The sequence below is a fragment of the Lepidochelys kempii genome, chromosome 20 (assembly GCF_965140265.1).
Source record: "Lepidochelys kempii isolate rLepKem1 chromosome 20, rLepKem1.hap2, whole genome shotgun sequence".
NCBI classification, from domain to species: domain Eukaryota; kingdom Metazoa; phylum Chordata; order Testudines; family Cheloniidae; genus Lepidochelys; species Lepidochelys kempii.
In genome coordinates, this window is record NC_133275.1 from 1961710 (window position 1) to 1985398 (window position 23689).

At 47.0% G+C, this 23689-nt stretch overlaps 1 protein-coding gene across 4 annotated transcripts; it reads left to right on the forward strand.

Moving 5' to 3' along the window:
- The first annotated feature begins 1670 nt into the window (after window positions 1-1670).
- On the forward strand, window positions 1671-22716 carry SPATS2 (spermatogenesis associated serine rich 2). Of its 4 annotated transcripts, none has more exons than XM_073318452.1 (13): window positions 1671-1832; window positions 4847-4970; window positions 5526-5605; window positions 5898-6006; window positions 6999-7048; window positions 8352-8613; window positions 8921-9130; window positions 10352-10487; window positions 16943-17001; window positions 18514-18623; window positions 19772-19874; window positions 20745-20941; window positions 21514-22716. In XM_073318452.1, the coding sequence occupies exons 1-13, from the start codon at window positions 1779-1781 to the stop codon at window positions 21853-21855; spliced, it is 1836 nt and encodes a 611-aa protein (XP_073174553.1). In that variant the 5' UTR covers window positions 1671-1778; the 3' UTR covers window positions 21856-22716. The 4 variants fall into 4 exon arrangements, with proteins under 4 accessions (XP_073174553.1, XP_073174555.1, XP_073174552.1 ...); XM_073318451.1 differs by having other exon boundaries at window positions 1674-1832; window positions 8918-9130; XM_073318454.1 differs by lacking the exon at window positions 8921-9130 and having other exon boundaries at window positions 1672-1832.
- The last annotated feature ends 973 nt before the right edge of the window (window positions 22717-23689 follow it).

The window sequence follows — 23689 nt, forward strand, 5'->3', positions numbered from 1 at the left end:
TGGTAGGTGGAGAATGTGGGGTGGGGCTCCATAAGCCGCACTTCAATGGTAAAAGAGATGCAGTTGGGCCACCCCTGCTCTATAGGAACACTTGGAAGTGCGACCCTGCAATAACTGATGTATACAGCATGGATCAAGGAAAGGAAGTTCTCCAGGGTCCTTTACAAGAAATATTCAAACACAACGAGGGCTTAATCCATTGAGGAGGAACTGGATTCTAGACATGGGAATCCAGGTGAAGTCAGTACAGAATAGTTCTCAGTGAATTTTAACACCATGTGAGTGAACCCTACATTAGCTGACATACAACGGTTAAAGCATGTTCTGCATAGGTTGCACAGATGTAAATAGGGGTTCCCCTATCTTCAGTGGCGTTACATAGGTATTGCCTGAGGGCAGGATCTGGCCTGAAGTCTTTAACTGGTATTTTGGGTAGTCTGGCTTCATGTGAGATAATGAGGCTTTTATAGAGAAAACCACTGTAATAAATATGTAGATCCCAAACTACACAGTCTTCTAAATTAAGAGCAGTCTTATAATGAATTTGGTGCTTAGAAAGCCATTGTAATTCTTCAAATTGAACTGCAAAGCATTTTAAGGAAAAAAAGTTTTTAAGATCCCAAATTTCTAATAGACTATGTGCAAATGGGATGACAAATACACTGGCATTTAGAAATAGCTGCTCTCTAGTTCCTTGATGATTCCCCTGGCAGTTTAATTTCACTCCAGCAAATATCCTCATGCCTAAAACAGAGTAGGGAGTGCTAGACAAACACATTTTCTTGAATTTTATGTTCTGTTTATACCTTGCGTTCATTAAATGTAAAAAGAAAAGGAGGACTTGTGGCACGTTAGAGACTAACCAATTTATTTGAGCATAAGCTTTCATGAGCTACAGCTCACTTCATCGGATGCATACTGTGGAAACTGCAGAAGACATTATATACACAGAGACCATGAAACAATACCAAAATGGCCCACCTTGATTATCATACACGTTGTAAGGAGAGTGGTCAGTTTGGATGAGCTATTACCAGCAGGAGAATGAGTTTGGGGGGGGGGGGAGGGGAGGGGTGAGAAAACCTGGATTTGTGCTGGAAATGGCCCACCTTGATTTTCATACCCGTTGTAAGGAGAGTGGTCACTTTGGATGGGCTATTACCAGCAGGAGAGTGAGTTTGTGTGTGTGGGGGGGGGGGGGGGGGCGGAGGGTGAGAAAACCTGGATTTGTGCTGGAAATGGCCCAACTTGATTATCATACGCATTGTAAGGAGAGTGATCACTTTAGATAAGCTATTGCCAGCAGGAGAGTGGGGTGGGAGGAGGTATTGTTTCATGGTCTCTGTGTATATAATGTCTTCTGCAGTTTCCACAGTATGCATCCGATGAAGTAGGCTGTAGCTCACGAAAGCTTGTGCTCAAATAAATTGGTTAGTCTCTAAGGTGCCACAAGTACTCCTTTTCTTTTTGCGAATACAGACTAACACGGCTGTTACTCTGAAACCTGTCATTAAATGTAAACTGATTTAAAGCAAGCACTGAGAGTAAGAAGATTAGACGTAAAATCAGTGTATGGTAATCTGCTGTTCCAGGAGTGTGCAGCATGAATTCTTGGGGGGAGAGGGGAATTCTTTGCAAAGAAGAGTTTGATAACATTGTTTTTTTTATCATCAACCAGCTTTTTTTCAGTTGTATGAACCATGAGACTGTTAAAGGTTTAACAGCAGGAAGTTAGTGGCTCTTGTCTCTGAGGCCTGGAAATCTGGGAAAATTTGCTCATGAGGCTGGAATGGGAAGAGAAACCAAGTGAGGCAGGATTTAACCATTCATCCGTATCCTTAATAAGTAGCTGCCCTATCCATCAAACATCGGTTCTGTCCAGTACTTCCTCCGTTTAAATGCTGCATCAGTGTCTGAGAATTAGAGACGTCAATGTGGTGTCTCACCTCTCCCTCACATTCTCTAAATAACTCACACGAGATTTTAAGTTAGCAACTTGGAATTCACTTGAACTAAAACCTAGAGGCCAATGACTGACTTGAGTCCAGCTCTTCTAGCAGATTGTGCCTCACTCCTAAGTAGTGTTGCTCTTGAAAGATCCAGCCAGCAAAGCATCTGGCTGTGGAGATCTGTCTGAAGCTTCGCAACGGAAATCAGCAGCCTTTTGGTACAGTGTGTTCTGGGTCAGTCCTTGTAGGGGATGAACTGCACATGAGCAAATCTCCTCTTTGAAAGCTTGCTTCATGCTTTTAAAAAAAAAAAAAAGTCCCTGAAGATGCAAAGGTGATGCTGGCTGGGGGGGAAAGCATAGTCTCACTTGGTCTCTGTGAAGTCTGACTTCCTCCAGAGCCCAGGCAGCTGACCCTTGAGTAGAAATAAAGCGTTAGAGCACAGTTAGCGTTTATTCTCTCCCAGACTAAATGCACTAAAATAGATACATGAAATATGCAATATGCAAGTGGAACAAATGGATGAAACTACCTGTTCCCTGTCCGCAGAAGACTTAGACCTTTCAGACCACTACATGTGGGCTCACTTGCCAATCATTCGTAGGGATGCATCTCGGTAAAATGGCAAGTTTTGCAGAATGATGTGACCCTTACTGGCTTGTGGGAACCAAATCTAGTGGAGATGAGACTGTGCTTTAATTGCTTGCCTGCAATAAAATCAGCTCCTTCGTAGCCAGACGCAAGTCGTCTTTGTCAAGCTGGAGTCAAGAGCAGCAAACTTGTTTTTAGGTCTGCACTTTGAAGTGTCAGAGCTAGGGCAGAAGATGTAAGAGTCCTGATGAAGTTTGTTTCCAGCATAGGGTGGAGAAGTAGAAATGTTTTCAGGATAGTTGACTGATTGGAAGGCAGAAAATAAGCATTTAATTGGAAGTTATAGTAGCACTTAACAGAAGCTATTGATGTTTATGGAAGTGTTTGCGGTTTGTATTTTCAGGTAAGTGAAATTGCTAAATACAGAGCAAAGGCTATGGTGCTGAGGTTACTGGTAGTTCCTTATTACGGAGCCCAATAAGAGCACATTGTCCTAAGATTAGTACAGAAAGACAAAAGCTGCATTGAGCTTCTTGGATTAACTTAATAGTGCGTCAGACCAACCCTGTTGGTGGTTAGTCACTGGCTTGCTGCTTTTTTCTTTATTTCAGTTGGCCCGGAGCTGAGGAATGAATCAGAATTTCAATGACTTGTTAAAGGCTGTAATGCAAACTGCAGTTCACTATACATTTAAAAAAGGAGGACTTGTGGCACCTTAGAGACTAACCAATTTATTTAAGCATGAGCTTTCGTGAGCATCCGATGAAGTGAGCTGTAGCTCATGAAAGCTTATGCTCAAATAAATGTGTTAGTCTCTAAGGTGCCCCAAGTCCTCCTTTTCTTTTTGTGGATACAGACTAACACAGCTGCTACTCTGAAACCTGTACATTTAGTTAAAGTTGTAGCCAACTGAAATAGTTTGCTTTTTTAACGTTAGATCATTTTAATTTTTTCAGTAAAGTGAAACATTTCTCCTTTTTTAAAATAATTTTGTACCTGGGGCAAGGCAGGGAGCAACCTTTGGCTTGATGCTTTGGACACTGAAAATGGTTTATTTAGCAAAATTCATTTTAGGAAAATGTTACCAAAGAACAACAGGTGCCAACTTAACTGATGTTGGAAGCCCATGTTCTTTGTTGCATGAAGAAAATGTACTGTTCATGATAGCCAGTCTACAGGCAATTCCTAATTTGGCTGAGTGTTCCAGATGTTAGAGCTGTTCTTATTGGTGGTAGGATGGAGGTACCTTCAGCACTGCTCCTGTTCGCATGCTTACGTGATAAGATTAAAATTGGCCTGTCTGGGTTTGTGAGGACACAACTAAGCAGCCAAGTCGGCCACATCGGGGTGCAAAACTATACGGAGGGCCGGGTAGGGAAGGCTTTGCCTCCCCAAACAGATTGCCCCCCGCCCCCATCTGCCCCCTCCACTTCATGCCCCCTGACTGTCCCTCTCAGAACTCCCCCATCCAACCCCCCCACTCCCTGTCCCCTGACTGCCCCCCAAGATCCTTATCCACACCCCTGCCCCTGACAGGCCCCCCGGGACTCCCACAGCCTATCCAACTGCGACCTGACCGCATCCCCCAGAACCTCCACCACATCCAACCGCACCCTGCTCCCTGTCCCCTAACCGCCCCCCTAGGATCCTCTGCCCCTTATCCAACCCCTCCTACCCCGTCCCACCCCCTTACTATGCAGCTGAGAGCAGCAGGAGCTCGCTGTCCCACCAACCAGCCAGAACCAGCCACACTACCCGTGTGGCTGCAGGGGAGAGGGGAGAGCGGGAGCTAGCCTCCCCAGACGGGAGCTCAAGGGCCGGGCAGGACGGTCCCGCATGCCGTAGTTTGACCACCTCTGAGCCAAGTCTATCTTCCCACTGACCTTATTGCTTTGGTTGACCCTACCATGGCTTTTCATTCCAGACAGGATCATTTGGAGGCCCTTAGATTTGTCCCACTGACTCTTTGGTTGCAAGGTAGGGTCTCGTGTGCCAGATGGATGTGCTATTGCCTCGTGGTCTGAGGTTAGGCTATAATGTATCTGAGTCCGTGCTGCTATTCGTCCTCATTGATTGCATGATAGAAGTAGCCAGTTAATACTGTATTTTCGCAGGTGATAAAGTAAGAGTGATCATTCTGGGTCAGACCAATGGTCCATCTAGCCCAGTATTTTGACAGTGGCCAGTACCAGAGCTTTAAGGGATTGTACAGAACAGGGCAGTTGGAGTGATCCACCCCCGCTTCTCCTCCAGGCTTCTGTATGCCCTGAGCATAAAGTTGCATCCTTGACCATTTTGGCTAACAGCCACTGATGGACCTGTCCTCCATGAACTTACCCAGTTCTCTTTTGAACACAGTTATATTTTTGGCCTTTACAACATCCCCTGGCAACACGTTCCACTGGTTAATAGTGTGTTGTGTGAAAAAAGGTTTGTATGAAACCTGCTGCCTATTAATTTCACTCGGTGACCCCTGGCTTTTGTATTGTGGAAAAGGGTAAATAACCCTTCCCTAGTCACTTTTTCCACACCATCCATGATTTTACAGACCTCTGTGGTATCCCACCTTAGTCGTCTCTTTTCTTACCTGACCAGCCCTAATCTTTTTAATCTCTTCTCTCACAGAGGCCATTCCATACCCTTGATCATCTCTGTTGCCCTCTTCTGAACCTTTCCCAGCTCACTAGATCCTTTTTGGGATGGGGTAACCAGAAGTGGACCCAGTATTCCAGGTGTGGGCGTACCATGGATTTATATAGTGGCCTTATGATATCTTCTCTCTCATTTTCTATCCCTTTCCTTGTCGTCCCTAACATTCTGTTAGCCTTTTCCTTAGCTGCTGCATGTTCAGCAGAAGCTTCAGAAAACTGTCTCCTGCTTTCCGCTCCAAGGCAAACATCTGAGCTACCCTGTTGCCTTAGGTTATTCTGAATGTCTCTTCCTGATGTCCACCATTGTCAGCACAGCCTTTCACTGTCTTTACAGATCCAACAGGGTTTATTTTCGATGTGCAGTCCAACACCGTGATGGCCCAGGGAGGAACCTTTGAAAACATGAAGGAGAAGGTAAGTGTTACTATGGGCAATTCTGTAGCTTTTCTTTGGCAGTGGAAGTGCTAGTGAAAGGGCATCTCTTAGCTGTTAACTCAGACATGGGGAAAACATTCACTGACTAAAGTTTTTTGTTTTGACAGTTTCACTCTCTAAGATGCTTTGTCCTGGCCTATTAAAACCATATCTAAGTGATCCCATGTTCTATACAGTATAATACCCTTTGATGCAAGCTTAGCAGTTACCGTGATGGTACAAAGAAGGTAAGCAAGTGACAAAGATGTGACTCCTTGTTCCTCTCTTCCAGATCAGTGCAGTGCGTGCGGTGGTCCCCAACAGGAGCAACAATGAAATCATCCTGGTGCTACAGCACTTTGATAACTGTGTGGATAGAACAGTGCAGGCCTTTATGGAAGGTAACGATCTCTAGTTTCATGATCTTGGTAACTGCGCTTTAGCTACAATGTTTATTGTGGGTTTCATTTCGAAATAGCATGTCTTTTCAGCAGGCACTGTACAGCTTTCAGGAAAGGGCCATATGCTCTTTTTATACAGTATGTATACTTTGTGACTGGGGACTCTCTCAGATCTTCTTTGCAAAGCATCCAAGTACAGATGCTTTCCTGGAAGACAATCCAAAGATGGTCCTCTTGACCTTCCCATAATTTTATTCAGAATCCGCCCCATTAGGTTTTAAGAGGGAAAAAAAGACCATTACTTTGTACCAGGAGATACCAAGTATTTAATCATTGTATTTCTTGCTCATGTGCACAAGAAAAGGAATGACTGCATGAACCTTGGGGTAGTTCTCTCCTCCCTTTTGAAACATGGATCACAGCTCATGTATCGGGATCAGGTGGCATATTGTATCAGATCGAGTTCCTACCTTGTAGGACAGGAGGTGTTCACCAATGAAACTGTCTTTTTGGACTTCTTGTCTGTTTCTTGTACTAACTCTCGCTCACAACACGGTGCTTTGCCTCTGGCTAAGAGTACATATGAGTTGTGCAGCTATTCCTAATGCCTGGAACAACTTTACAGAATTGTCCTTGGCGGGAGAGAGCCGTATAAACCCTCTGATCTGGACTGAACCCCTGTTTAGTCCAAGTTCCAACACAGCCAAAGTCTTTAGCATGGCCGTGCCAATAGGGGGTTTGTTACCTGGAAGCACCCAGCACAGAATGTTATATGGAGGAGTCATTCTGATCAGTGGGACGTTCCCAAACCAAAAATGAAACCGATCCTTTCATTTCATCAGCTAAGAGAATTGAAACTTAATTTCTTTACGTCATTAGCTTCAGGACACATTCCAGCGGGCCCTAGATATGGAGACTCTCTGGTTTTTGTATGGCACAGGTGTAGGAGAGTGTGAAGCATTTTCCAGTGCTTATCTTAAGTTTCATTTCAGGAAATGCCAGCGAAGTATTGAAAGAATGGACAATAACAGGCAAGAAAAAGGTAACCTTTAAAATGTGCTTTAACTTACTTTGCTAGGGTCTATATCACCCTGGCATTTTCTTCTTTAAAGGCTCCAGGGCATGTTAGAGACCCAGCATCCTTTATAATTCCATGCTAAATCATGAAGAACAAGGAAAGAAACCCCAGGGCAAATATATATATAGATGTATATTGCTGTGGGCAGAATTGCCTCACATGAAGTAGTCACCAGTCCGGCTAGTCTAACTCACAGCTGAGGTGAAATGCTTTATCTGATGACTTCAAAAGAAGGTTTGAACCCCTCCCTCCCCCAAAACACCATCATGTAATTAGTTCAGTTCTGCAGTGTAATATTGATGACACTGCCTTGCAGAATCACCATGAAAATTTACTACCTTGGCCACAAATTCTCCTCCCCTGCTCTTTGCCACGATGATGAAAACACTGCTACGTGCTGGTCTTCCTCCCTCCCACCCCACCCCCACGCTGCGAGGCTCTCATCTTCGGTGGGAGAAGGTGTCATTCACTTTCCATGTGTTCAGCCTCTTTTGTGTGTCCCGTCATGACCCCTTGGAGCTCAGCAGCCTCTATTTCCTGAAGTCTTTGCTTTGATGCCCTTTTTCTTTGCAACACATGTTTCGCTCGTTGACTGTTTTGCCTGCTAGTGTGTTCAGAGCCCTACACAAACAGATAACTTAGGCTGTTTTCACTTATTTTTTCAGTCATTAATGCCATCATATCGAAGTACACTGCAGTATAAAAATTTAAGCGATAATCATACCACACTACTCTCTCTAAATAACCAGCAAGCACTGAGGTGCAAAACAAAATACTATAGCTCTGACGGGCAAAAAGTGTAGGAGAGGTGGGGGAAGAGAGGGGGAGTGCGTGAGGTGTCCCATCCAAAGGCTGACGGTGGGTAGAGCAGCCTCGAGAACAGGGTTCAGTCGGCGTGGGCTGAGGCAGGGGATATGTATCCCCTCATGGGTGACCATCACCCAGCAGGATTAACCGTGAGAAGGGCGTCTGGAATGTCACTGCTACATAACTGATAGGAAAGGCAGCATTCGTCCAGTAACGGGGGCATGGTTTCCCCCACGCCCCACTGCAGGGGGAGACTGCACTCCAACCTCATTAATACCAGGATATCTCTTCTCATTGTTGAATAAATCCCTCCTGCAGTTATGGGACCAAAAGCCAGGATTGGCTGAAAAAGTGTTTAATTCAGCGACTCTTGGGCAGTAAGCACAAGGTGAATTTTCCCTTCAGAAATTAAGCTTAACCTATGGGTTTTTTTTGTGTGGGATGGGTATTTAATCCTTAGAACAAAAAGAAGAAAACGAAACCCAAACCTCCAGCTGAAGCAAGCCCAGGCCTCCCAGATCCTGGTAAACTGGCATCCGCTGAAGGGGAACAGTCTGCAGCTTCCTCTGAGAAGGGCGGGATTAATGGTTACCATGTCAACGGCTCAGCCAATGATACGGAGTCTGTGGACTCGCTCAGTGAAGGCTTGGATACACTTTCAATAGATGCCAGAGAGTTAGAGGATTGTGAATCTGCCACACCTGACATGCCCGATGGACCAGGTTAGACTTCCTAAAGTATTGTAGGAATTGAACAGCTCAGTAAGTTTTCAAACAGCTGCTTTCTCCCTTCTGTTACTGCTGCCTTTCTTTGCACCAGTTCTGAATACGGAGTTTTTTTAAAATAGCATAAACTCTTTGGCTCTGTAAATACTCTATTTGCTTTCCACTCTTTGGCAGTTGTCACAGAACGAAGGGCTGCTCTCCCTGTTGATTTAAGTTTTGGTGGGAAGGGGGCTGTTTCTATGCTCCTTGTTTCAGCTTTTTGTGTTTGTTTGTTTCCCTGAACTCACTTGCTTTTCTACAGCAGTGTCTGAGCTAGACAGTGGAATAGTGGACTTTGAGCCAAAGTCACCCGTAATGCACTCTTCCCAGAGCCTTCCATCTGTCAGGCCGCAGCCAGAGCAGAGGAATGTCAGCAAGTCTCTGTTTAGGTCCACAGCAAGCAACCAGACGTCTGCTTCCTTGTCTCCAGTGATGCTGGAAGATGTTCCGGTGTCATCTTCAAACAAGAAGTTGGGTAAGGCCTCAAAGATTTATGTGCGCTTGAGTTACAAAACTGGTTACCTCCAGCAGGGTTCTGTGGGCCTCCTCTCTGGTTGTACTGCCCAGATTTAGCTGGTTGCTGATGGATGGAGAGGCACACTGGACTTTGATTGTAAGGCAAACTAGCATCCTTTTTATTATCTGGTCAGTAACTGGTAGTGCACTCTCCTCTCTGTGCACAGCTGGAATCTTGACAGCAGTTTAGCTGTAATGCCTGAAGCACCAAACCCAAGTACGACAGGGGTAGTAGATAAGCAGTCAGTCATGCTACATGTGCTTAGCCTGTTTCTCTGTGTGCCCCATCATAGAGCCTTGAGCCTGTGTGCTCTTTCTCCTCCTCCGTGAGAGTTTGTCTAGGAGCCAAAGCTTCCCAAAGACCCAGTTACAAGAAACGACAGCCTCTGGTTATTTTTCCTTCCTTCTGCTTTCTCCACTTCTGTTCTTGTCTCGTCAGCAGGAAGGACCTCTGAGACCCCAATTTTAAATTCCGTCGTTATCCTCTGCTTTAGTGAGATGAGAACATCCGGCCCCTAGTGCTGGTAGTTCACCTTCTCACTGTAACGAGGACCATAATGAGCCGTTGCTAATTTAGCTTGTCAGGGGGTGTTGGCAGTCAGGGAGCTGCAGAGACGCACACAGGCATGGTGATCTGCTCTGTTGGAGATCTGAAGTGTGGAGACAAACTTTTTTAACAAATAGCCAAGCCTTTCATCTCTCTTTCTTTCAGAGGAAATAGCTCTCTGCTGGGATTTGATTTAGCTTCTAAAAGATTTCTCTTCCCCAGTAAACTTTATTCACAACTGGACATTTTTTCCATATGATTCAGTGCTTCTGCTTGTTATTCCTTGAGGTGGGCTTCCCTTCAGTAGTCCCCAATCTGTAGCAAAGGAGCAACAAACATGAGATGCATTAGATTTCTCCTGTGTATGAAAATCCAGTGACACATCTGTGTTCTCAGCTGTAAGCAGGAGATTCTGTAAGCCCAGAAAAACTCCCCCATGTGGAAAATTCTGCAGCTGTCCAGACTAAATACAATGTTTTTGTAACAGGAAAAGGCAGAGGGGAGTTTAAAGCCAAGCAGTCTGTGGTTTTGAAATGAGCTGAAAGATTCCTTTATGATTTATCACAATCTGGAAGATTTTGTAAGCTAACATGGTTGGCTGTTTTTTGTGTTGTTTTATTTTTCTGTCAATAGGTTCAAATATTGAAAAATCAGTGAAGGACCTCCAGCGTTGTACAGTCTCGTTGGCACGATATCGGGTTGTGGTCAAAGAGGAAATGGATGCTTCCATTAAGAAAATGAAGCAGGTCTTTGCTGAACTGCAGAGTTGGTAAGTAGAATAGGAAGCGATCCAACCGTTAGGAATTGGGATCAACAAACTGAGTAAATAGGAAACCTAATGTTTTAGCTCATGGATTGCTCATTTGTGTTTTCCCCTTGCCCCGAACACTGCACATCTACCTTGTTAAGGAATAAACACAAATTCTAGGTGTGGGCATCTGCAACTACTGTATCAGCCTAGGGTCTGCTGTGCCTTAGTACACCTGCCCTCCCAGGCTACAGCCTTCATAAGGCCCACATTGGAGCCACTGTACCTTACGGGTTCCGTGTGCCTTAGAACCACCATCGCCATAGGCAAGGCTTCAGTTTGTCTGTTTTAAGTCATGACTCTCTGGTGCTGGAATTAACAATATCCACACCCTGTCAGAACTACCCTGATGTCCAGGTCAACACACACACACTCTTTTAGACACTGATAATCTGAGGAAACTCACAGGCAAAATATTTAAGGTATTTATCATCTTAATCCTACCACTTATTGCAGAGAAACATGGTAAGAGAATGCTGTAGTTTTCTTAAAAAATATAAATCTTGGGGCTTGGTAATAATTCCATTTTAAGGGTACCATGATGGGGGTGGAGGGAAGAAACCCAGTGGAAGGGAAGAAATGCACATGAGAATCATCCCACGCAACCTTAACTTTGCCCCCTCCCACGTCAGTCTTCAACACTATGGAACTGCTGCACCTCGTATGTATCATAGCTCTGTTATTGAAGGACTTATTTTAAGATGATGCCCTTTTAAGGTGATAGTGCCTATTACACTAGCTGTCTGTGCTGACTCTGTCTTAGATTTTTGAGGAATTGCCCTACCCGATGGTCTCAAATAGGGTCGGTTTTGGTGAAGAAATATTAAAACTTCACTGGAGTGAGTGATGTTCTTTGACAGGCAGTTAAATGTAACTCTTGTGCTAAGGGGTGAGAGGTGATTTCTGTGGTGGGCTTGCAGGTCTGTTCAAACCTGTCTGGTGACTGAGCTGGCCATAATTAAGGAGTGGGGTTTTGCTGGAGTGATGTAAGGACATTTGTAACTCCGTTCCAATGCTGTAGTGATGTGTGATCCATATGTCCTCAGTCCTGTAAACATGTACATGCTTAACTTTGCTACTGTGAGACATTCCACTGATTTCAATGGAACTACTCCCAGGAGTAAAATTAAGCATGTGCATAAATGATTGCAGGGATGGGACCTGTATCAGCAAGTGTGTAGATTCCATAAACTGTGATGTCATCTAAAGACTGTAATGTTTGAAGCAGATCTGTAAGGCATCCATAATCTGCGCCAAGCTGCGGGGCAGAGTTAAGACTATTTGGGTGATGCTACCTTCATTGCCAGACTTTCTAATTTTTTGGGATGTCTTGGTGTAACCTTAACTTGGAATTTCTAATCTTTTCAATATTTTGAGAAGTATATTCTCAAGAGATTTTTCCCTATAAATAACTGAGCTATTTACAATCTTAACTCCGGTTAATGTTTTTATGGATAGGAATTAATACTATTTATTATTTATGACCTTTTTCTTTCAGTAGATTTTGTCAGTAATATTAATTATTACTACTGTGACCTCTTTCTGTCAGCAGTTTTATTCTCTGCCTCTCTGTATGGACAAAATCTCTGAAAAACCTCTCATTAGAATGGAAAGCTTTAAGTCTTTTAGCTAAAATGTCTGGTTCTGTATCAGTAATTCCTTGCCCTTTGGATTATAGTCCATGAAACACTCATGTCATTTTCAGAAAGGTTAAAGATTCAAGTCCAGTTTAGTAGCATTGCTCCGATAAGCTCTGATTGCTGAGAGACAGAACCAGCATGAACCAGGAAACACAGTTCCGTGAGGCAGGGATGTTGAGTACATGTCTGGAATGCAGCCAGTGGGAACCTCCTTCAGTAAATGCCAAATGAACGGCCTTCCTGCTGGGAGGCTGTGTATATAGGGTTGATAAGCCATAGCTCTGCAGCCAGGTCAATTTGCCTTTAGAGAGAAGATGATGTGCCGTTTCCCGAAAGTGATGCACTTGCCACTCAGTTGTAGGTTTGTGCCTTTGAGTATCATTTCCGTGCCCTTTATGCGCCGTGCTTCAAGGAACAATCAGTATGTTTGTTAACTCCTGTTGGCACAAAACAAGATCTTGGCACTAACGGTGCTCGCTGAGCCATCGCTCCCACTGGTTTTCGGCTGAAGAGAACTTGCCCCCATGCTGGTTTAAAAAGCAGCTGTTCTGCGGGGCAGGGCGGTGAAGGAAAGGCAGAGTTTGGACTCTTGACTTTAGAGGCTGTGCAGGTGGGCTGCAGAACAGCGGCTGGTGCTGCAGCTATCAAAGCTGTACTCAGACGACTGCCATTTGATTGGCTGTTTCATGCACTTTTACACATTTGTCACAGACCTGGCCCTTACAGTTGCTTACAGCAAACATAAGGTGCTGACCCATGCTTGTAACTGGATTTGCTCCAGTCCGTGAGGACTGACGCCCTCCCCAGAATGTCAGGCCTGTCTCTGCGTGGAAGTAGCCACCCTTCCGCACTCGGAAGTTCTCTTCAGTCTGTGAAGTTTCCACTGTTCAGCAGAGCATTCTTCCCCCAGGGCTCTGCTGCGGCGTGTTGTGGTTGGCTAGTCAGTCGGGGGCACTGCCTGGTGCTGTGCTGAAGGACGGCAGTCTCTCCTTCTCAGATCCCTCCCTCTGCTCTTCCTGTCTTTGGGTTGGAGTTCAGGCTGGCGGTATTGACTGGGGAACATACATAATGACCAGAACGCTCCCACTACATGATGTGGGGGAGAATGCCCGAAATCCTCTGCTTTGCACACAAGGTGTTGAGCTTTGTGGGGTACATGGTTCTAGTCACAGATCCCCCCCACTGTGGACATTGGCTGTGCATTGGGTGCTGGATCTGGGAGTTCCACCTCTGCTTATGCATGTTACATGCTGTAGGTTGCCTTCATTGTCTTGTGGAGGAGCTGCCAGGCACCCTCCAGTCTTTCAGAGACTGTTATATTTAAGCCTGACATAAACCTGGCCCCAAACCCTTTGTGTGCGTGTGCAAAGGCAAGCCACTGTTTTACTGCACCAAGGGGCAACATCTTCCAGGTGCTGTTGCCAGAGTTTGGTTGCAGCTGAAGTTAACCCTTCAAACGCTGGCTGAGATCACAATGGTGTGGTCAGCCTTATTTCACCTTCCTCGTTTTCCCCTGAATTTCAGCAGCTGCCAGCTGGCTGGGTTTCTTCCCCTCTTCTAAACCTGCTTTCTCAGGAGCTGCACTTCAGATCGCCACTGTGAACTGGTCTCCCCTCCCCCCACATAGATTTGCCCCTGAGGCAGAGCCGTCAAAAAATGAATACTTGTTTCTGAAAGGACCCAGCACAAGGAGCTTTTTTCTTTAACTAGAAGCCAGGCCATCTGGATTTTTCAGCAACAGACTGTTGGATTCAGATCTGAGAGTCCTCCTTCAGCGTGTGGACCTCAGGCAAAGCCACTTGACCTTTGTCCCTTAGCGAGCCCAGCTGTAAAATTGCGTAAAAGGCTCCAGCTGAGCTTCACTGGGTAAACTAACTTACCTACTGAAGCAAGCCTGAGTTTGCACAGGCTGCCCAACCTGCTTTTCAGTTTGCCCATCGACCATACGGATGCCTGGAGTGCTGAGCCAGGAATGTCTGATAGAAACAGGTGGCTGCTTTAGCATGAGTGGGGGTGTGTGGAAGGAGGGTACAGCACAGGGCTAGTTCTCTAGGGTGTCACACGATGCACAACAAGGCTTCTGCTACCCCTGGAGATAGGCAAGGGCTGTTCAGGCCCCGCACCCATGGCTGGATAGTCATTGCTGCGCTCTGTCGGAGAATCCTTCCTGGAACACAGTGTGGGACAGCGCTAGCAGACTGCAGTCACGGGGTACAGTCTTTTCCTGTCCCCTTGCTTTCTGTACCACAGTCTGTCTGAACTGTGTCAACCGGGCAAGGTTAAATCACTTCTGGATCTTTTTAATCTTGTGCTTGTTCATTACTAGTAACTTTTGTGTTCTAAGCGTTTGTATTCCGGTAGTGCCTAGAGCACCCCAGCCAGGGTCAGGATCCTATCGCACTGGGAACAGAGAGCCTGTCTGCTCTGAATAGCTCACAGCCCTAGAAATGTAGGGCAGAAATGTATTTGTGCATTTGGTTTTTTCCCTCCTAAGCACAAAATACTTTACTTGTCATTATCGAATTTCATCTAATTAGGCAACACAGACACAGTGATAAGTAAACCGAGAAGCACAAATAGAACTTGCCTGCCTCCCTCCCCTCTAAGACACGGGAGAGCACGAGCATTTCAGATGTACTGTGCTTTATGCCCGCTTCCAAATGGGCAGTAGAATAAAGACCCTTCCCATTTGAAGCGAGTAAATCATTCTCAATGTGGAGCACGAAGTAGGAGCTTGATGGTTCTGATCCTCTGGGTACTAGAACTGCAGAGAAGCCCGTATAGCATGCTGTGATGTCAAACCTAGAATGTAGTGAGGAGAGATCAGCAGCTGAAATGAGCCTAAGTTAATGAAGTGGCTGGTAAATGTATTCGTAACATGCTGGCTGCCGCGCTAGGTAACTTGGTGTGTCTCGGGGTACAAACCGCGCCACTGTGGACAACTGAGGCGCAAGAGTGAGAGAAACCTGCTCCAGTAGAGAATGAGTGCAAAGCTAGCAGCGTTTATTGCAGAGGGGGCCTTATAGAGCAGGGAGCAGAATGGAGACCTGAGCTTTGTGCCTCACACAGGAGGGCCCCTCCCCATATGTATCTGAATCCAGAACGTGGGCATTGGCCTTTCCTCCTTTGCCTCCACAAAGTCTGAGTAACTCAGGTTACTCAAGTGCCCTTCTTCACATGGCCTGTTCCTTTGAGCAGCAGCTACAGGAAGTCCCTCCTTGTCTGCTCTTCAGTGGTTGAGCTGAGCAACTAAATGAGCTAACTGAAGAGCACTTACTCTAGTCTGAACGTGGTCATCACCTGAAGTTCTAGCTAGAGCTGCCAGTGCAGGCTGCCAGCTGAAAGTCTCAGGGAATTTTTAGTCTCCTAGCAACAGATACGCATCCAAGTCACAATACAACTTACAGGCAAATGAGGGAGCTTCATTGTGATCCTCTTGGTTTCTCCTTTGCTAGAAAGTTGTGACAGTCACAAAGGGCTTTGGAGGGGTCATGCCGTGTACTTTGACATCTGTGGGCTGCTTTCTGTGTGTGGTGACAACTGGAGGCCAGAGTGGTGTCTTAGCTGTTAAAATCTTGAATGTCACACGTGTATGTGTGTGTTAAATCCTGAGCTTGTTGCTTCATTCGTAAGGTGTGTTCAGCTCTTAAAGTGCCTCTGTGATATGAGCAGAAGCATCAGCCTTCAGCCTGGGTGATTCGAGGAGAAAATCTCTTCCTCCAGTGCCTGCTGCCTTGCCATAGTGAAGGCTGGAACATTGCCGCCAACTGTTAGCTTTGGGGCTTTGTTGGGATTTCTTTAGTCTTCTTTCTGTTGATGCAGAAAAGCCATGTTCGGACCTTCTCAGCAGTCTCTCAAAGGTCTTCCCTCAAGCCTGCCATGTGGCCAGCCAGAACAGAGGGAATTTGCTTTGAATTTGAGTTTGTCACGTTTCATAACCAGCACAGTGAACTTTGCCTGTGCATCTGCCCCCCGTCCCGGTGAGAGCATGAACACAAATCACCTCTCTAACGAGGCTTGATACCAACACCGTCCACACAGAAGGAGATGGGGCAACGAGAGACTAAAAGGGTGTCCCCTGTCATTCTTCAGCTATAATCCTAGAGCTCAGCTCCTACTGACAAATGGTTCTGGAGGGAGCATTGCCTAGTGGTAAGGTCAGGGCCTTGGCCATCAAGACTTCTGGGTTCTGCTCTTGTGCTGCCACAGACTCAGCCTGACTTGAGCAAGTCACGGAACCTCTGTGGCCTAGTTTCCTCATCTGTGAAAAGCGGGTTTTGCTGATGCAGGTGTCCAGAGCACAGCTTTGTGCAGTGGCTTTACCATTCTCCCCTCCCAGGTCGCGCGGGGACTGCACCGGTACCCAGCGGGCTGCCCTGGCAGCTAGCACAGTAACTTATGTGGGCCAAAGTGGAATTGGGTTTTGTGGTGCTAAAAAATTCACACAAAACTCTCGAACTTCCAGACTAAACAGTACCATGAGAACATTAAGGTGCGTGCTAGCCTTCAGTGTCTGCTCCAGGCCGGGACAGGTTGCGGTCATAGGAACACCGGCTTTCTGCTGCCATCTGCTGGCCTGTTCTCTGCCAATTCTGGCCAACATCTAACTGGAGAGCTTCCTGCTTCTGTACTGTATGCAGCTGGCCACGTAAAGGGAGGGATGCTTTTGCTGTCTGTTTTCCCCCCAAAAAATCCTTGCTTTGAATTCTGGGTTATTTGTTTGTGAACTCAGGCTCTTGATCAGACCTTTTTATTCCTGTCACCTTCTTTTCTTAGCCTCATGGACCGCGAGGTGGCACTACTGGCTGAAATGGACAAAGTGAAAGCAGAAGCAAGTAAGATGTTTTATTTTTTAAAAGTGGCTCATCTTAAAAGCTGGTGCGGTTCCACTCTAACAGCAAGTTGGACAGACACTGCTCCAGGGAGAGCAGTGTGTATAGTACATTGTCTGACTTCCGTCATTCCCAGGTAAACTAACTACACACACACAAAAAGAAAAGGAGGACTTGTGGCACCTTAGAGACTAACCAATTTATTTGAGCATAAGCTTTCGTGAGCTACAGCTCACTTCATCGGATGCAAAAAGCTCATGCTCAAATAAATTGGTTAGTCTCTAAGGTGCCACAAGTCCTCCTTTTCTTTTTGCGAATACAGACTAACACGGCTGTTACTCTGAAACCTGTCATTACACACACACACTCTCTCTCTCGTACACTTACACACTTTTAAAAGTTTCTCTCTACAGGTTAGGATGACATTTAGCTGTTAAAGGGACACAAATCAAAGTTGGTCACAAGCTACATTTGTTTTGTGAAGTTTGTTGGGCTTCAGTGCTGTAAACATTCTAATTCCAATGGAAAGTTTCTTTTAAACAAGCATCTCTTTGTAGTGGTTGCAATCTGACCATTGTATAAGAGCATTACAAGAATAAAGTGAAATTCACTAGCCTATTTTTATGTTCCAGTGAGAGAAATGAGTGACACAAATGATGAACAGTCAAGTAGATATAAGATCCTTTCAGTTTTAATAATCTGGGGTGTTACAAAGCTCAGGAAATATTTTTAACCAGATGAAGTCTCTTTAAATATTTATACCTTTCTTTATACAACTACTATTTTTTGTACTGGGTCTTAATGTACCAGGTTTGTTTTTAATCTGGCTGAAACTTGCAGCGCCACCAAGACTTTACCTTAGCTGGTAACCGAAAGTTTTGGTTAACTAGTCTAACACACTTGCCAAAAGACAGACTCTGGCTTGTGGTTGGGTATTAAACAGTTTCTCCAGATCATTGCTTTCTCTGCGGTGCACCAGTTCCAAAGGTTGTTTTGTGCTAGGAAGTAGGACCTTGGCTGCACAGAACGGGTAGGCTGAAGCTGAGAGCATAAATTCCTCTTGGATGTCCTCTATCTCCGTCCCTGGTGGTGTACTGAAAATCAGCTCGGCAGCTGCCTGTCAGTGCAGGCGGTCTGGGGTGATCAGAAAGGAAGTGGGATTGGGCGAGAGAGAGGCTCTGTTTTCGTGTGCGTACCAGTGAAGATGTTGGTGCTGTTGAAGCGCTTGGGATTTAATAGAAACAAAACGCAGATCTGTTCTGAAACTCACTTTCCAATGGCTTCCCTAGCGAGGCGCTCTGGTGGTCAGAAACCGTTAAAATCTGGACAATGTAGTTAACATGTAGATTGTAGTGCTTGAAAGTTCCATTTCTCAACCCAGCACCCGGCTGTGCTTAACCGAGCACCCAGACGGACCGCTAAACCTTATGTGTACCAGTGAGGTGCTTTGCAGACTGACTCTTCCTTCAGCATCAACTCTACATAAGCTTCGGTCTCCCTTTCATTACCTTTCAGTGGAAATCCTGGTCAGCCGACAGAAGAAAGCTGGGGCGCTAAAGAAGATGACTGATGTCGCTGTGCGCATGTCCGAGGAGCAGTTGGTAGAGCTTAGAGCTGACATAAAGGTGAACTTTTCTACTCCTCCGTCCTGTTACAACAGGGCACTGGCCTGAGGGCTCTGACCCCAGGCCTGTGTTCGGGATGAATGTCCTTCCAGATATAGCGTAATCAGATGTTGGCTATGCCCAGTCAGACAGAAGTGAAGTGACCATTGAAGGACACAGAGATTTAAAATGGAGTCAAGGTGAATATTTGGGAGTTCTCCGCTCCAGTCCGGTGTATACATAAGGTCACACTGCTCGTCTTATGCAGAAGCACATTCAGAGCAGCACCCGTGTCTGTAAATCTTCCGTTTCTTTTCAGCGAGAAATAGTAGTTCCCAAAATACATTCACTCCTAGCGGCGCTCATGCACAGCGTGGAAGATTCAGCAGACTTTGCCCTGCATTTTTTCTTTTAGCATTTGGTTGGCAAAATACTGGCTTCAGCAAACAAAGGGCCTTTTGGTTCTTAACACCACTTAGCTTAGTTCAGCTTTTAACCATTTTGAATTGGCCCAGAACAGGGCTTCTGGCACCTCGTGAGCCTTGTCCACGTGGGTTTGCCTGGCAATCTCCTGCTAGGGCTGGCAGCTGATGGTTTTGGGTTGATGTCACATCCACCAGTGTCAGCAGGCACCTGACCAGTCCCCGATCAGTCCCATTGCATTCAGACTTTTACCACCAGAGGTCAGTAAAATGTTATCTACAGGCTGAATTAAAACCCAGTCTGAAAGTCAGATCACCGGGTCTGCTACGTTCTCCCAGCAACAGTCCAGCCTAGACCAGCTTTGGTTTTCCCCCAGTTGGACTACTGCTGCCAACAGCATCCAAAGCAGATTCGCGAGCCACCCTGAGTTCCGTAGGGTGGAGAGCAGCAGGTTGAGCCCGCTCTTAGATTGCGTTTCCTGGAAATGTTAACTTCTGGTGGGAGGCTGCAGACGCCTGTTTGTTTGCACGTGTGTAGGTGGAACTGATGCAGCAGAGCGCCGAGTGACTCGTGGTGTTAACGATCCCCTTTCTTGGCAAGGCTGTCAGAGCCGTGCCTGACCTGAGGCTCTGTTTCCAGGCGAGGGAGAAGGCTCTTATCTCGACTTCCCCTCTTACGCGCCAGTTTGTCACCAGGCATTAGCATAAAGATTGTGTTAACTTGCAAGTGTTTTCTTTCCCATTAAGCACTTTGTCAGCGAACGCAAATATGATGAAGACCTGGGCAGAGTGGCACGATTCACCTGTGACCTGGATGCAGTAAAAAAGAGCATCAACTCGTTTGGGCAAGGTGAGCTGGTCTGAGGCTATAAGTGAGAAGGTGCGTGTGGCAGAGGGTGGGCAGGTATGGACAGGGACAGGTACTGTTGCAGAGGAGAGAGTTCAGAGGGGCCCCTGGATTTAAACCAGGGGCCAGTGGTATAGTGTTGTCTGGGGGGGGTGGGGGGGGCTCTCTGCTCTGGAAGAAGCTTCCCCTCTGTTCAGAATAGCCAGTCTGTTGACCTTCTGGGCATGCTGCAAAGCCCCTGTATCTTTACCCAGTGCGGTGGGCAGTGTGCTTTGGGGCAAGCCCAGATTGGGGGCTGGGGAGGATAGTGGTCTGCTGGCCATTTAATGCTTGTGCTTAATTTATGGTGGGAGAGCATCTTTGGCAGGGACCCCTTGTAACCGTATGTATAAATTTAAGAACATGAATAGCATTGACAATGTGGTGTATTACCAGAGTCTGTCCAGATCCTATTTAAACACCACAATGGCTCTTCAAAGGCTGGTCAATTCTCTCAGGCCCTTAAAGTCATGCAGGAGCTAAGTGGTCTCCTTCATCAGGAATTTGCTTAGTTTGAGGAAGCAGGGACACGTCTCGTGATGAAAGCAGGACCTGATCCTGCCGGCTTTCGCTGGAGTGTGCGGTGCTTTCCGGGTCCAGCCCCTCCAGTGCCAGTCAGGGCCCTTTCCCGGCGCGTTCTAACACCGAGATGCTGACTCTGGCCAGCCGAGCTTTGGCACAGATCGTAGGTGAGTCAGCAGGTGAAGAGATAGTGTAACATGTCATGGAGTGAACAGGGCAGCCGTGCTGTAGCCCACAGTAGGTGAGATTCAAGGGGCATATATGTGCGTGTGGAATTCCTTTACACCATCCTTCATTGTGTTTCCATTTCAGTTTCCCATCCAAAGAACAGTTACTCAACCAGATCGCGGTGCAGCTCCGTCATGTCCTTGAGCCCAAGTGATCCCTCCACCCCGGAGTGTGCCTCTGCTCCCAGCCTTCCCACAGCAAGCAGGAAGCCCCCGTCCTCGGCAGAAACACCTGCAGCCGGAGCCAGCGCCAGCAGCCGTCCATGCCAGCCTCACCGAGAGGTAGGTGACGACTTCACAAGAGAAGCGTTTAAATACGGCATGGAGCTCACCACCAGCTCGGGGCTGTTTCCTCTCTCTCTAATGGGTCCCTCCTGCCAAGTGCCAAAAGGGCATTTGTCTTGCCTGGTGCAGACTGGGCAGTGGCAGTGTGTCCAGGCTCACAAGGCAGGAGGGCATGATAAAAGTCCAGGGCATCCAAGCATGGCTGGAGGAACCTTGGCTTGTCTCAGCTTCTCTGAGAGCAGCACCACCTACTTCTGCAATGGCAGCTGTTGGTATGAAGTCTGCCACAGCTGCGTGCTGCAACATCTCCTGGGGAGGAGCACGTCTAAGCCACCACAACACCCGCCTGTCTTCTGAGACAATCCCTTGAGGTGCCACTGGTCTAGGGGGCTTCCAGGGTGGCTGGAAAGGCGGTGGCTGGAGAGGGGATAGTAATCAGCTTGAGGATCATCCAGGGCCTTGGCACGAGCGGTTCATAGATCTCTGCTGCATGTAGCTTGCACTTTGCAGCTGCTGGCTCTGCTAATCTCCTCTCTCCAGTCACTTGCCAGCCCTTCTTTCTGTTTCAGGTCTTCCAGGGTAACAGGAGACAAGGCCAGGGCTACCGGACCCAAGGCCAGCGCCATAACGGCCCCTCCAATCCAGGAAGACACGATAGTACGAACCGGTACAGAAATGGGCCTTGGTATCAGTCCAGTTCCAGGTCTCAGAATTCCCAGTTCCGACCTCCAGGGATTGCTGTTGACCCTGGCCAGACTCATTCCACGGGAACCAGTGGAACTGGTGCTGCCTCCCTGGCGAGCCAGCCCATCCCCTCAGCACAGGTGCATCCAGGCGCACCCACCACAGACATCAAGGGGCTCCCACAACGTAAGCCAAGGTCAAGCCAGCCTGAAGAGGCGAATTCCTGAGAGGATCCAGATCTCCATTCCCTCCGGAGACTCGGCTTGATAACTGGACTGCAGGAAACTCCTAGCTAGAGCTATTAACAAAGGAAAGTTTACACTCCTCTCTTGTGCCACGTTTTTCTCTCCTCCCTTATACGTTTCCTTAATTTTCTTCTCTTTGTGGAAGCTACTTAATGCGTCTCCCTACGCGCTACTGCCGTGTGCCAGGTTCATGCTTTACTGGGAACACACTCTGCTGCTGCCAGATCTGTGGCTTCCCCTGGGAGCTCCCGGGAGCTCCATGGCTCCTTTTCCTTCAGAGTTATCCACAGAACCCCAGGCAGAATCCGAGCCAAAAATAACCTCCCAGTTGTGGCCCTGGGTGAGCCAACCTGTGGGTGGAACCTCAGCCCCCAGCCAGCTCTCACTGGTAACAGCACACAGTTCATGCTGGCAGTGAAGAGGGTCGCTGTGAAATGAGTGCTGGGGCTTCAGCTAGGGTAGCTGCTGGTCAGATTGGAGAGAGCCGTGTGGAGTCTGCCTCGCTTTCCTTGGAACTCACCTGAATCTCAGCACAGCCCAGGCCGACATTGGCCCCCCGAATCCCAAACCCTTGCTCGGGACCCTTCCATGGAGCCAAGCAGAGTTGTGAAGGCCCACGCACACTTCCTGTATAAATTTAGATGTTCCCTATTTTTAATGTTGGGGGGGGGATCTCTTTATTTTATTCACCCCCTGCCCGTCCCTACCCTATCTTGTCCCTAAACTAAATTTATAACCATAACACTTAGCAGTGCTAATCCTAGGTAACACCAGTCAGAGATTGCTCCTGGCATTCTTCATAGTTGTACAAATAAAGACAGTGCTGACGATGGGCATGTTGAACTGTTGTTGTCTGTGCTTTCCTGCAGCAGGGATGGTTCAGTCGCTCCCAAGCTCTGAAAGGATGGGATAATGAGCTTTCTCTTCTGGGGTGAGTGATGGGGACTGGAATCAGGTCTCTGATCGCGTATTCTCAGGCTTACGCAAAATGAGTTGGAGAAACTGATGGGGCTGAAATTCCACATGGGTGATTCGTGTCCTGTTTGTAAGGACAGTAGAAACCCCCCCAGGCTTTGCAGTGACTGCAGCATAATCCCACAGCGGGCTTGTCGACTAGGGTTTGCACCACCCCAGCGCTGGCCGGGGTCATCAGCAGGTCTGAGGTGAAGTGCCTAGAATTCAATGAAGACTGAAAATGCCTCATCCCTCGCCTGTTTGTGACAAAATCTGAGCTGTGGCATTGCAGATCAGACAGCGAATGGGAACTCCCAGCTTCCTTCCAGCTGGAGATCTATGCTGGGTTGGAGGAGGCTGGGCATTGTGGAAGGAGGAACAGCGTCCGACTCTTGAAACAGGGACTTCATGTGGAGTCCACATCTGGGTACTTTGACAGTCCCTCTCCCCCGCCTCAAAGGGAGATGCTGACAGCAGCAAAGTCTCTGTGTGCACACTGATACGTGAATTACAGCACGGTGGTCATAAGCTCACGAAAGCTTATGCTCTAATAAATTGGTTAGTCTCTAAGGTGCCACAAGTCCTCCTTTTCTTTTTGCGAATACAGACTAACACGGCTGTTACTCTGAAGCATGGTGGTTGTGATTGCACCAGAGGTAGTGATTTTCTTCGAAGTCCTCGTTTCTGGGTGTCTAGAACATCCTTAACCATTCCTTTGGTGGTGGAATTTCTTATGCCTAGCAGTTAAGTCCGTTCAGGGTTTGAGTCTACAGATATTTTTATTAAATAAACCCCCTACTTCGGAGCTTTAAATATTCTGGTGGTGTCTGTGATCGGATAACGTGGATGGCTCCAGGCTGTT